This window comes from Tigriopus californicus, chromosome 9 (genome assembly GCF_007210705.1).
Source record: "Tigriopus californicus strain San Diego chromosome 9, Tcal_SD_v2.1, whole genome shotgun sequence".
In the NCBI taxonomy this organism is placed as follows: Eukaryota; Metazoa; Arthropoda; class Copepoda; order Harpacticoida; family Harpacticidae; genus Tigriopus; species Tigriopus californicus.
The window spans coordinates 9,190,902-9,203,855 of NC_081448.1; the positions used below are offsets into that span (position 1 = coordinate 9,190,902).

The following is a 12,954-nucleotide window of genomic DNA, read 5'->3' on the forward strand; positions in this document are numbered from 1 at the left end:
AATCATTAATGTCGTGGAACAATTGTGCAAAGTTTGGTTTTAATACATGGGACCAAGACATTTGATCGATTTGAAATATTTCTTTGCAAAGCTGAGTTATGCACTTGTATTGAAAGACGCATTTGGGTTGACGGATGCAGAAGAAGCTAATTCTTATCCTCGGCCAGTCAACTTTTATTGAAGTGGGTTTTAGCTTGGGGTTAGCCTAAATCAGAAGACACTTTTACTTTCTTATCTCTCAGCATTATATTTGGCTTTGCCAGTCATTCAATTTAACAACAGGGCATTGGCATTTGTAACGCAATTCAGACCGACACTCCACAACATGAAACGAACTGATTTATAGCCTAAACAACAACTTGAATAACTAAACAAATTTGGGCTATGTTTTAGATTGATGTCGGAGGCCAGCGAAGTGAGCGCAAGAAATGGATCCATTGCTTTGAGAACGTGATGTTACTTATTTTTCTCACGGCCGTGAGCGAGTTTGATCAGGTTTTGGATGAAGATGAATGTACAAATCGCATTCAAGAGAGCCTCCGTCTATTCCAGACCATTCTAGAATACAATTGGTTTCTTAATACGACGGTCATCTTGTTCCTGAACAAAAAGGATCTGCTCGAAGAGAAAATCAAACGGAAGGAGATCAAGGCGTATTTTCCCGAGTTCGAAGGACCCGAACATGATTATAACGCGGCAATTGAGTTCTTCTCGGATAAGTTTCGCTCCATGAATCGTTTCCCCAAAGACAGAGACATTTACATCCATCCGACTGATGCCACAGACAAGGAAAATATCAAGGTTGTCGACGTGATTGTTCAAGAAATCATTATGAAAACTATCCTTATGGACACCATGGTCAATTAGTGCTCAATGAGCGCATAATGATTATTGATCCTTTGTCATCCTTTGCATGAACATAAACGGTTCTTTCTGACATTTCGTTCGCCTTTGTATTGTATCAATTTCACGTTTAATCCGAACAAACCGTGCGCTCTTTTTTCCCTTTTTTTGTAGGAAAACGTCAATTTTTTTCTCCCTCTTTCTGAACCTCGCCATAATTGAAATTTCCAGGTTTCTCTCGGCCCAATGGAAGCAAGCCTTAATTGCTCCAGAGTGCAAGTCACAATGGGTTATAATGGTCTCTACTACATGGGTACTGGAGTGAACACCGTGGGGCCCATGTTTATGGTCGGAGCAGAGAGAAGAAAAGGCACGTCAACCACAACTAGCTATCTCACTTTGTCAAATAATTCTGGCATGGTGTAGAGGACTGCCTACATAACTGAATAAGCGAGGGAAGTGCATATCCTGTATTTAATATCCTTATTGTTGCAGTGCAACCATGTTCGTGCCGGGGTTATTGCCCACAAAATGAAGGCTGATGGGTTTGCAAGTAACGTAAGTGCAAAAATGGGTAGATAGAAATATTCCCTGACCTAAAGTCATCATCGTTGGCTTAGAGGTTCTTGACAATCGGAGCAGTAGGCATAAACTGTCGAGGTGACTAAACAGGTGAATGAGGGTTTATCAAGGCCAACTGGAATGTTGGAACCTAAAAGAAATATAGAATGAATTTGCTCTTGCATTTTATTTCCATGACATGTTCATTATGCCATCAGGAGGGAAGGTGTACGGTACGGTAGTTATCTTCTTTATCAAAGGCAAATCGAAAAACCAACAACGAATCAGTGACGCGTATTGCCGCCTTCTCTCCTCCGCTCTGTGGAGCAAATGAACGTGTCGCAATCCAGGGCCCGCTGAGATCCATTCTTGATCAAGTCAAGTGTGTATTTCCAACTCGGGACAATCTTCTCCGCCATTCTGGAAAACAGAAACCGAAAACATTGATTCACTTCGAGTTTTTTTACTCCAAGAGACTCCCGGGGATGATGAAATCGTTTCAAGGCTCGAGCGTGTTATTATAGAAAATGAGTTGGCAAGTGTGATATTGTGGTAAGCAATATGGCAACCAGGAGAAAACCTTTCCTAATGAACAATAATCTTTCCAGTATGACGTTGTCACATATCTTGGCCATTGACCATGATAAGCATTGATATTTGCTTGAACAAAAAATGCTCCCAACCTTTCGGCACCTTGCTCTGTTTTGCCAGATCACTCCCTCTCAATCAAATTGGTAGCCATGAAAGTGTGAAAGGTCGTTTTCAAAGCGAACAATATTGCAAATTGAATTTTAAGATGGGACACCCTAGTGCTTTGAAATCGATTTGAGTGACAATCTTGGGAAGAAGCCGTGGTCAAATTGTAAGCCTGAGCCGGTATAAAGAGCCTTGAACGGCTTAATTACCACGTGCTGTGGGCAATGATGGTTAACCAATGACTGCGTGGAAAAACTCACATAAAAAGTACATCTTTGGCCGCGAAACCACTTGCACGATGTCCAATCATGCAAGCTGTTCGTTGATAGCACTCCTGCTTAAGTAAAGCTGCTCCCACAACAGTGGTGATCTCTTGCTTGAGCATTTCCTTCTTGTGCGATTTCTCCAAGAGCTCTTCTACGTCCACGTCTCGCCGAGGAATTGGTCCACTAATATCATTGGAGAGATCCATCGCATCTTCGGATGATCCGGGCATAAATTTGTCCAGAACCACGTCCACTGTCGCTCGGATGATGGAAAGATCAATAACTGAAGGAAAAGATCACATTCAATCGGTGGAGGGTTAGGATTTTTTTCAGGTCATGACCACTTCTATGTCGGTGCAAAACTTGGGCAGATTAGTACTTTTGGGTCCGAGAGAGTCAATACGAGCAGTCGAGAGATTGACGAGCATAGTGCATTTTGTCGGTATTAAGAGGCTTCTTAGTCTTCTCAGGCGAACTGGGTCACTCTGAACTTGGGTCGATGCACAATTTGGTGCTACTCAGTGGTGGGTGATGAATTTGTGGAATGTCAACAACTTACACACTCGACGAACTTGCTCAAATTGCCGCATCACAATTCAAACTAGAGATCGAGTTTGAACCACCGTCTTACTGAACGACGCCTTTGTTTGGCCACAACTCAAAGTTAACATCAACGTGCTGGTGGCTATAGACTTAGTGCTAACTTTCTCGTACATTCTTTTGAAGTGTTTTTCTCACCAAGTAAATCAAAGCCAATTACAAGACGTTAAATGAGCGAGTGACACTCGTGTTTTGGACTTAGGACGATGGACAGGCAGTATTAAAAACACACGCACCAAAAAGTGAACAAGACTGGCTTCTTGACAATCAAATGGGCCAAAAATAAAATCGATGGTGTTTTTTTGCTTCTCCGATGACCAAAATGAAACCATCGCCTTTTTCCGGGATGGAAATGAATTCCGTCCCAAACGCCCTAATCAGTATTTTTTACCTGCAATGTACTACATCTTCACTATGAAGTGTTCTAAAGAAAGATGCCTGGAATGTTTGAGAATTTCTTTGGCTAAGATACTCACAGCTGGAAATTCCCTCCATGATTTTGCTTAGGCCCTCCAAGGTGTTGGCAAAGTTGAAATTTCCCACAAAAGATAATGAAAATGTGTCCAAAAGACTGTGTTGATGCGAAGGATTTAATGAAGAACTTGAAGAATCACTTTTGGTCAAGTAGATTTGTCTGGGATTTCTTCTGGATCCTCTTAACGTGTAGTCTTGGCCATTGACGGGATAAGAAGTGGCCAAGATCAAAATGATGATCAGGACTATTGCTGGGAGGATCTGCCTCACATCCATGATGAACTTCGAAGTGCAACCTTGAGACACTGTTGTCAATTCAGACGATGACGCTCAATTTTGACGGTTGAAATTTGGTCGAAGGGGAGGAGGGGAGGCAACAAATATAGAACGTTTTCCCAACCATAGAACCAGTTAAAAGAGTCACTACTACCATTACCTACAATCATCCCATTGGTCCGTACCTGTACCCGACGCTTGAGCCAATCCATTCATCATCTCGAGAAAATTGTTGGGGTCAGCACTCAAGCCAGCCAGCTTTTGTCCACCCTTGGTAACTGTCAAACGACCAGAGAGCTTAGTATCGTTCTCAATATCTTGGCCATTGAATGTGGTCAACGGGGCTACAACAATTATGTATCTCAATAACCCTGGTAACGCGTAGTAGTGAAATACGAGTACCACAGAGCTTGGATGTAGATGCAAATCTTGATGGAAAAATGGTCAATGTTGAATGGAAATGATTGAAAGTTGAGAATATTCACCAACTTCTGGCGCACAGAAAATTCAGGTTGTTGTCAATGGGATTGTTCGTTCAATTAGATTGGTTCCATCATTTTTTACTTTCAAATGGATGCTTGGAAAGAGATTTTTTCAAGTGAAGTTTCCAGTCTAAGATGATTTAAGAAGTGACATTCCTTGAATGAATACCATACATGTAGATTTCCATTTTAATCTGAATCCAAATTCTGCCGTTTCATCTGTCAGTATTCAGACCTGTTTCAATTACTTTATAAATGAAGTTGATCACAATTACAAATACAAATATATGGGTTTAAACTGTATTGTAATTACAATTTCTTTTCAAATACATATTGCTTTCCTCTTGTACAAAAACATGTCAGTCATTGGGGAATGTTTTACAAACCCCTACTTAAAAAATATTTTACCAATTTTGCTTTCAATTTAACATCATTGTTTATGTGAAATTGAGGTGTGATTTAAATAGGAATTATTTTGAATGTCTGAAAAGTGCTTAGTGTTTCAGCCATCTTCATGTTTTCTTAAGAACTGCTTTAAAAACAGACATTTCCTGGCCTCGTGTCAAGGTGGGCTTGTATTTGGAAATGCAAAGAAAATTGTCCACATTCATCTTTTTTAGAAAATGCCTTGCTGAACACCCGTCAATTTAACATCAGGGGTTCACCAAAGACGCTGGAATTTGATAAGATTGATTTAACTAAAGCACATCAATAACGGCGCAGAAAAAAGTCAGAAATAAAAGATTTTGTGTGCTGAATAAAATGATTTAAAATTCTGTGCTTGAAAATATGTTTTGTGGGTGAGAATGTAATTGTAATTTGTGATAGCTCAATTGTAATAATGTAATAAATTACAGTTACTCTAAGTTTAAATTTAATTGATTCCAATTACAAGAAAACGTAATTGCAATTGTAAATACAACACAGGTCTGTCAGTATCTAACTCTAGTCACGAACTTCTAGAAATATGCACTGTGAACGAGCTTCCCGCCAAATAGGCCTGTTCTTGGTCATTGTAACTTTGGGCCACTTTTTGAATTAAATTGATACAATAAGAAACGCAGATCCCTTCAAATAAAGGTAGGTTATTTTTATATTATATACTTGTAAAGTGGTTTGTTTCAAAGTTAGGTTGTCAAATGCTTATGTATTTGACCAAGATCTGATTGAACTTTATGTAGTGCTTACAACATAACTTTGGACTCATCCCCTGAGTTCACTAAGCATGGTTTAGGGCTCAAATTTGGCCAAGTTCATTTTTTCAACAAGATCTTGTGATAGTATGAAGTGCGTGTTTGCAATGAAGTGAACATTTTGGGAGATAAGATTTGTTCCCTTCCGTTTGCAGTCCACATCTCTAGAATTCCGTGCTCCAGTGTTTTCACGATATATAACTAACCAAATAAGAAATAACTACTAAATCTCTTGTGTTGGCTATAACCTTAAACCTAAAACGTTAAGCGTTAAGGATAGTAAAACATATGCACTCAATTTTCATGTCATTGATGAAGGTCTTTACACGAAGCAGATCAAACTTTTACAGTAGAATCCATTCGTGAATTTCAATCAAAGCAATCACTTTGTCAAATGCACTTGGTCAAAAATGGAAGAAATTAGGTGCTAAGTCCATCATCACACTTCATAGAGAAGCCATTTTAAACGTATGCAAAGAATAAAGATTAGTTGCTCCTTAGGATATCAAAAACTAGCCAACTATGGGAACATCACTTGGCCTGGCTAAAAAATCATAGGCAAAAAGGAAGGAATTTTTCCAATTCATCAAAACATTGAAAACCCAAAATTTGCGCCATAATAGCATGGATAAATGTTCTATTCAGTGGTCTTGTCCAAACTATGTTCGTCTTATTTGCAACAGAAGTCTGTTGGCTTCAAGACCAAAATTTGTGAAAACATTTGATCATTTAGTTAGTAAATGTTAAACATCACCTGCATTGCCTGGAATTTTTTAGTTTGAGTCTTAATTGTTCTTTTCTTTTTTCTTTTTGTTTGAAGTATAAGCACTAAATCAAAAAGAATAGGGCCGGCTTTCGTTTTGAAACTAGTTCAATTATCGATCATACTACAAGAGTAGTCTATTTCTTTTAGTACATCTTGCACAAACTTCTGTCGATTCTGTCGCAGCAATGATTTTGGCCACTCATCAGTACTTGAGTACCTACATTCTTCCAATACTGAGTAAATTTTTGCCGAGGATTTGAAAAATTTAGCTTTTGAACACGTACTTCAAGAAAAATATTAAAGTACGTTTCCAGCAAGCTGCGGCTAGTGTAAATTACGCCATTTTAGAACACATGAAAGAGCATATGGAAACTTGTCAAACTTGTCTAAATTCTTTTTTACCAATTGTTGCTTAGTTTTGTCAGCCAGATCGTATTGGCAAGTATATTTCAAATTAGTCTTGGCGTAGCATCCAAAATTTGAAACGATGTTAAGACAAAACTTTTCCACATGGAAATCCAGGCTCTGTCATTGACGGTCACTCTTACTTCGGTCTGATTATCATTCATGATCATTGTACCTCAAGATCTAGCTCAAAAACACTCTTTTGCGGATCTCAAACCATGTCTTTTGAAACCAACAACTTACTTGGAATGACAAAGTTATCATCTCATGAGAGGGTCACCAGAGTCGTCATTTCCAATACTCCTCTTTAGACCATAAATATGCATTCTGTTTTCGTGAACAATTGGAGCAGAAAGATAAACTTTCAGTTCCGCTCGGAGGTTCATTTTTCTGCGTATGATCTGTAGAACCTCTTACCAGACCTGAATAGTGAATAGTTGACGTGTATGTGTTGTCTGAACCATCGCTGACGCAGGTGGATTATAATGCCGCCAACACCACCACTACTATCATTGCTGCTGTTAATATCACGCCCTTGTTCATATGTACATACACACATGGCGAATATATACAGGGTTGTCAAGATTTAAAGTCCTATGCTAAATAACAACGACTATAGCGTACCTCCATTGAATTCAATCGGTTAGTGAGTTTTGTTATTAGCAAAGTTGAAAGGAAGGTGCTCCAGAAACATCTTGGCCAAGATTCATACCTGTTGATTCGTTTGCTATGAAACTAACAACCTCACCAAGGGAATTTAATAGAGACATGAGGTTTATGGTAAGGAGAGTGTGCGAATTTAGGGAACGACCATGAACCCATTTGAATGCACAAAATTGATGGAGAATCACCTATTGGAAAAACAAACTGTTCGAATATTATCTGGTTTTTCTCCTGTAATTCTGCCAAAAACCAATTTCATTGATTCCTTTTGTACAAAGGATAAGTTGTAATTCAGGGGATTACATATTTAGGAGTACCCTGTACATAACCCTGATATCATTTGAGGCCTCTCTAAGCGATTATGTCAAGAGCTCTCGCAAGGAGAGTTGCCGCTTGCCCGCCAAGCATGTAGTATTTTTTTACTGTCTTCACGCACCTACATTCAAAACAGCAAAGTCTCGTTTTCGAAGAGAGTTGTACCTTGACAAGGCAAGGAAAATCCGACTCGAAGGAGATTCCGATGAGGTTTTCTTCTTTCCTTCGACATGTCAGCATGATACGCTCGTATGTCAAACAACTCCGACAGACACCAAAATGCACGATATCTCACACGAATTGACACATGTCATAAGTATTCTTTTACTAGATGTGGCAAGTCGCAGTGAAATCCTCTTTGGAAACATTGTGTCGCTAAAAGAATCAAAGATCTTGGAAGTAATGTAATCTGGCGAGATCACGAAACAGTCGCATTAGATCAAAATGTTTGATTAGATATTTCAAGGCTGATTATTTCATAATATTGCACTTGATTCGCCTTCGTGATTTATTTTTCGATCCATGAACTTAATTTGCGGAGAAGACCCCCTTAGAAAAGCTAACAAAGGCTTCTTCTAGCCCCTCAAGGTTGGCTATTGAGTACAGAGGTTCCTTTGTCGTCCAAGAATCTTCTTTTCAAGCCAACAATGGAGACACGCGTAGTATATCGTTCATTATGTAATTACATGGGTTAGCCACTACGCCCAATGTCACCAACTCTTTTATGTGATAAGCCAACTCGAGAGAAGTATAGGTGGAGCTCTTCCGGAGCGAGAACAAATCAAAATGACAACCAGGTCACTTCGTGAAACAAACAAATGAATTGATAAAACAAATCCTTCGGTACTTTCTAAGAGAATAGAAGGGGGAGCGTCATTCAAAGATAATTTGCCAGATAAGAGAAAGTTCTCTCTGAAATTTTACAACCCCTTCGCACCAACCAATATTGCGCTCTAAGAACTTGCATTGTGTCGGCATGGCAGTGGTTCAAATGAGCTATCTCGAGGTTATATCGAATTTGCACGTCATCTCACATCTTCCAAAGGAAACTCCCACTTTCAGCACAGTAATATGAACTGTCCATGACTCTTTGTACGATCAAAGACGTCTAGTTACAATTTTAAAATAGTCTGAATGTTCCTTCATAGAGCGTAGCTAAGCACATAGACAAAGCTCATTATTCACATAAAAGGAAATATTAACTAGAGCTGGATGAGAAAGAACATTTTTTCTATTAGATCGTCTACCCTTTCAATCGAGGACAATGATTAGAATCTGCTTCGGTTCAAATCGGAGCTCCTTATAGCCAAGACGATCAACTAATCCCACGAATTGAATGAATTAATGACTGGAGTTCTAGAAAACATTTTTTTCCCTTTTTACTTGCAACGAAATTGATCATGCAAATCAATGGTCTAATTGATGTGGGAAAGGACGCTTCGGCTCTTACACTTCATGTACGTACAGTATGATTCTCCGCAAGTGAAAATGATAATTGATGGCTTTTAGACGATACTAAGATGAGATCTTACAACCCCTCGGGAAAGAAGGGCAATTTCAGAAATTTCGTAATTGCCTTCTCGGTCTCTATGTGGTTGGTAGACAAAGATCAGGGGGGGTTGGATTTACAATGAGGCATTCCAAGAACACTTTTTGAGGATGACTCCTTGCGCAATTGCGTTTTTAGCGCCCCACTCCCTTCGTTCACGACGCATTGGCTTTGAGCGCGTAAAAACGTGGTGCCAACATGCATCACATCCGTGCACAATCCATCTCCAAATCTCCTTATACTAAGGCAGCCTGACAAAGAACGCAGTAGAAACACCTCCACAGCAAAAGGTACTTTCGACAAGATGCTCCAATCCAACAAGTGTCAGCAAGAACCGGCTACGTCTTCGTCTTTTGACATATGCAAGTGAAAGACAATGGCAAAAAAATGTTCACGCCCATTTCAAACGTGGTTCAGGCGAAACAACCAACGAGACCACGTAGGCCTGTTACCAGTGCAATAATACAAAGTTTTTTGAAATTTTGTTTTTGGTCCATGTTCGCTTGCAAAACGCCATTACTCAACTCAGTTAACTGCGAATACGTGTATTGAACTGTATTTGGGTCATTCAAATACTTACATACGGTTTGCGTAAAATGTCAAGGATAAGAGAGGTTCTAACATTGACTTAGAACTGGCTCCGCCCCCATTAGAGGAAAATTACAAAGCATTACATCGCGAAGCCCGGGTATTTCAGCCGATTTTAAGCCGCAGCACAAGAATATTGATGGCAATTCGTGGTGTACATTACAGATTCTTTGAGAGCCAAATACGGAGTTTGAACGGAGTTGGGCAAATATCCTGAGGCCGCTGAGAGTACCATCGTCAAAGTTGTTGCTCCTGACAAAGAATTGACATGCTTTCCGGAAAGACATGCCAATTTCAAAAGGCATTGATCTTCTCCCAGTATAGCACCCACCAATGAGGACATTTCCGCTTTATATGGGGTGTAGCTCCGGGGCGTGGACTCGAAGTAACGTTCATCAGCTCTATCAATCTCCAATTGATCCAAGGAGTGGGCGTGTCGTGGGGTCAGTAACTCTTTGAGGCTCTGCGCCCCGGGCAATCCAATATCGGCCGCAAAAGATGCCATGCCTCTCAGAGGCACGATACTCCCTACGAAGTGCAAGGCAGCCGAGAGGGATTGGCCCAGCGATTCGGCCCAGTCTGTGAGCAACCCTTTTGGTTCTTGGTACAGTTGCAGGCTATGGCTCGGGGAATCCGGATCTCGCAGTTGCAGAAGACCGCCATCGCTTGGCAAGGTTAAAAATGTAGTCCAAATCAGTACCATGAAGAATGAGATTTGAAGTATCCGAGTCATGGTCAAAATGTGCAATTGTGTGGGAAGCATTCGAGAAGCAATGCGAAGATAGTGCGATTTGGATGCGAATAATTTCTTCACCAATTGCTCACACCAGAATATGGCAGAACGGGCAGAAGGGAGATAATCTGTTTTGGAGCTATACATTCAGGTGATTGGTCGCAGCTGAAGTTCAGCCATAGAGGAAACAACTCCTAGAGAGTGCGATGCCAGCCAGCTAGGCTGACTCGTTTTCAGAGGCAATGGACGTGACAACTGAATGACTGATAGCGTGTAGTTTCTGATTGTAGAGGCGCTGATATCAATCGACTGGAGTTGCACTGTCCACTGGTTGCCGATTTAGCTGTAGTAAAAAAACACATCCAACTCGATTTTTACTCTTCTATGTTACTTCTTCTATGATTCAGCATCATCAGAAGCAGCCTGTTCAAACAGTGCAAACCCTAGAGCACTTCATAGAACACCTAGAGTCTTACTTATAAACTAGCCCTAGTTCAAATCAAAGACCGATGTTTTTTGACTGAACCGATGGTATTGAGACCTTGAGACTTTAGCATGCGCGCATTTACGATTCAAGCTCGATGGAACACTTGTAAAATAGGAAAAACTTGAGACTCAAGGTTGCAGTTGATTTGAGGTTATTTTCTCTTTGCAAATAGAGTGCCAAAGGGTAGATAACAGCAAAAGGGTTAATCCCAAAAGTTCCTTTCATTAAGGTCTGATACTAAGACATAAAATAAGAATTGTTTGAATAAGTACGACCATTACTTGAAAATCACAAGTCAAACATTCAAGTAGACGTGATAATGAATTGAAAGTTGCTAAATACAGCAAAACCAACAATGGCTAGTAAATCTTGCGGGCCTTATTTCAGGATGCCAAAGTACAAAAAAGGGAAAAACACACATTTCTTTATGACATTAATTTGCCACGAAAACGGCCGGCTCTTTTCATAAATTTCGATTTGCTGATGTTTGATTCAGGTTGGTCTACCATGAGGGCCCCTGTAGATACATTAAGATATGTTTAGGCAAGTGCTTAGGAGAGCTCCCAACAACAAACCATTGAGCAATGCAACACAAAATGAAAGGGCTTTTTCAGTAGAAAATTCGCATTTCCGCAAAGTTCTCTACTTGAGTAACTATTTATTGGATTACCGGGTGATGGGTTATTTTGCCTTAGAAACGTGAAGAAGCTTGAAAGTATGTATTAGGTCCTTTAAGTAGTAACTGACGGATGAGTCATCAGTCATCACCATTTTTTGGGAGGTCACTGGCCTACTTTTCAAAACAGTAACAATAACAAACCAAAATACAACTCATAGAATTAGTCAAAAAAGTTTTCGACGGATTCGAAAAAAAAACAATTGTAAAAAAGGGAAAATTGCGATTAACAAAAATGAGTTCAAAAACATCTTTTCCAGGCTTTAAAGTATTTTCTATGCATGTTAATGAGTGTAAATGCGTTAGCTTATAAAAATGCAATGTTGGATGAACACTTTCTTCGAAGGGTACATGACTTGGAACTGTAATATAATCCCTTTAAAAGATCTATTAAGCCCCAAAAAGCGGTCATGACGGCATATCAGGATTTTCTTCTCCTGCTTCAATGTTCAAGTTGATTTTGGTCACTCCATGTCTCAATATCTGAGGGTGCTTTCTCCGAATGACTTCAATTTTCTTCTCAAATGAGAAACGATCCGAAGAACATAAAAGCTGGGCTTGAGGCATTGAATACATATCTCAATGAGGAAAACTCCTTTCAATCGGGTGCGATTTTATTAGAATGTCTCAATGGCATTTCTCATTTTAAACAAGAGTAATAAAGGCTAATCTCTTATTGCTTGAATGTCGACAACCAATCCTAGCAGAGTGGCGATCATCTCTGCAATTTTCCGAATCTTTTGAATGGCCATATCTCCGAAAATGTTCTCCAGATCCAAGTATTGGAGAGAGGAGTCTTCTCTGGCCTCGGAAACTGCTTCTTCATGCGAGAAATTTGTCTTTAGGGATGAGAAGGAGATTTTCGACGATTCCTCGTGAGAAACCAATAAATACCACAATCCGATATTGATCAATCCAACAACCGTCGAGCCAGTGAGGAGAGTCGAAATAGGATCGCTTCCAATATCTTGTACAGAAGAACTGTTTGATGCATCTGTTTCATGATGATCAGATTGGGGACGAAACTGTACGTCTTCCAGACGTTTCTCTCCCGCCACCGAGAGTTTGATGAGGAGAAAGTGATTGACCAGCCCAATGACCTGGAGAACACGGTAAAGCAAGCTCAAATCCATGCCTTCAGGCAACACCACGAGACAGGCAAGACAATTGATGTTGACTCGTTTCGGTCAAAAAATATCAGTCGAAATTTGTGCCTCAAAGAGTGCACTCCATTCAGAGTGCTACTAATCGAGAAATCTTCCGAACCTCTCGAACCCCGCCCACTATTGATGAAAACGGCAGCCATGGCTACGAGTACCTCAACGATCTCCTCTATCTCCGAGCTTGACCTGGCTGATCCCTTTTTGTGGCAATCCACCTC

The 12,954-nt window shown here is 40.1% G+C and overlaps 2 protein-coding genes across 3 annotated transcripts in view; one reads left to right on the forward strand and one right to left on the reverse strand.

Moving 5' to 3' along the window:
* LOC131886867 (G protein alpha q subunit-like) overlaps nucleotides 1–937 on the forward strand; it is a gene marked incomplete at its 5' end in the record, with an annotated part of 2,307 nt that extends 1,370 nt beyond the window's left edge. The window contains 1 exon segment of the mRNA XM_059235301.1: nucleotides 394–937. Coding sequence (XP_059091284.1) covers nucleotides 394–867 — 474 coding nt within the window.
* Nucleotides 938–1,290: 353 nt separating this feature from the next.
* On the reverse strand, nucleotides 1,291–3,947 carry LOC131886873 (uncharacterized). 2 transcript variants are annotated; one of them, XM_059235314.1, is made up of 5 exons: nucleotides 3,902–3,947; nucleotides 3,443–3,745; nucleotides 2,361–2,649; nucleotides 1,642–1,824; nucleotides 1,291–1,555 (listed from the first exon to the last, which is right to left on the reverse strand). In XM_059235314.1, exons 1-4 carry the CDS (start codon nucleotides 3,933–3,935, stop codon nucleotides 1,689–1,691), a joined length of 762 nt encoding a protein of 253 aa, XP_059091297.1. In that variant the 5' UTR covers nucleotides 3,936–3,947; the 3' UTR covers nucleotides 1,291–1,555; nucleotides 1,642–1,688. The 2 variants fall into 2 exon arrangements, with proteins under 2 accessions (XP_059091297.1, XP_059091296.1); XM_059235313.1 differs by lacking the exon at nucleotides 1,291–1,555 and having other exon boundaries at nucleotides 1,573–1,824.
* Between the last annotated feature and the right edge of the window lie 9,007 nt (nucleotides 3,948–12,954).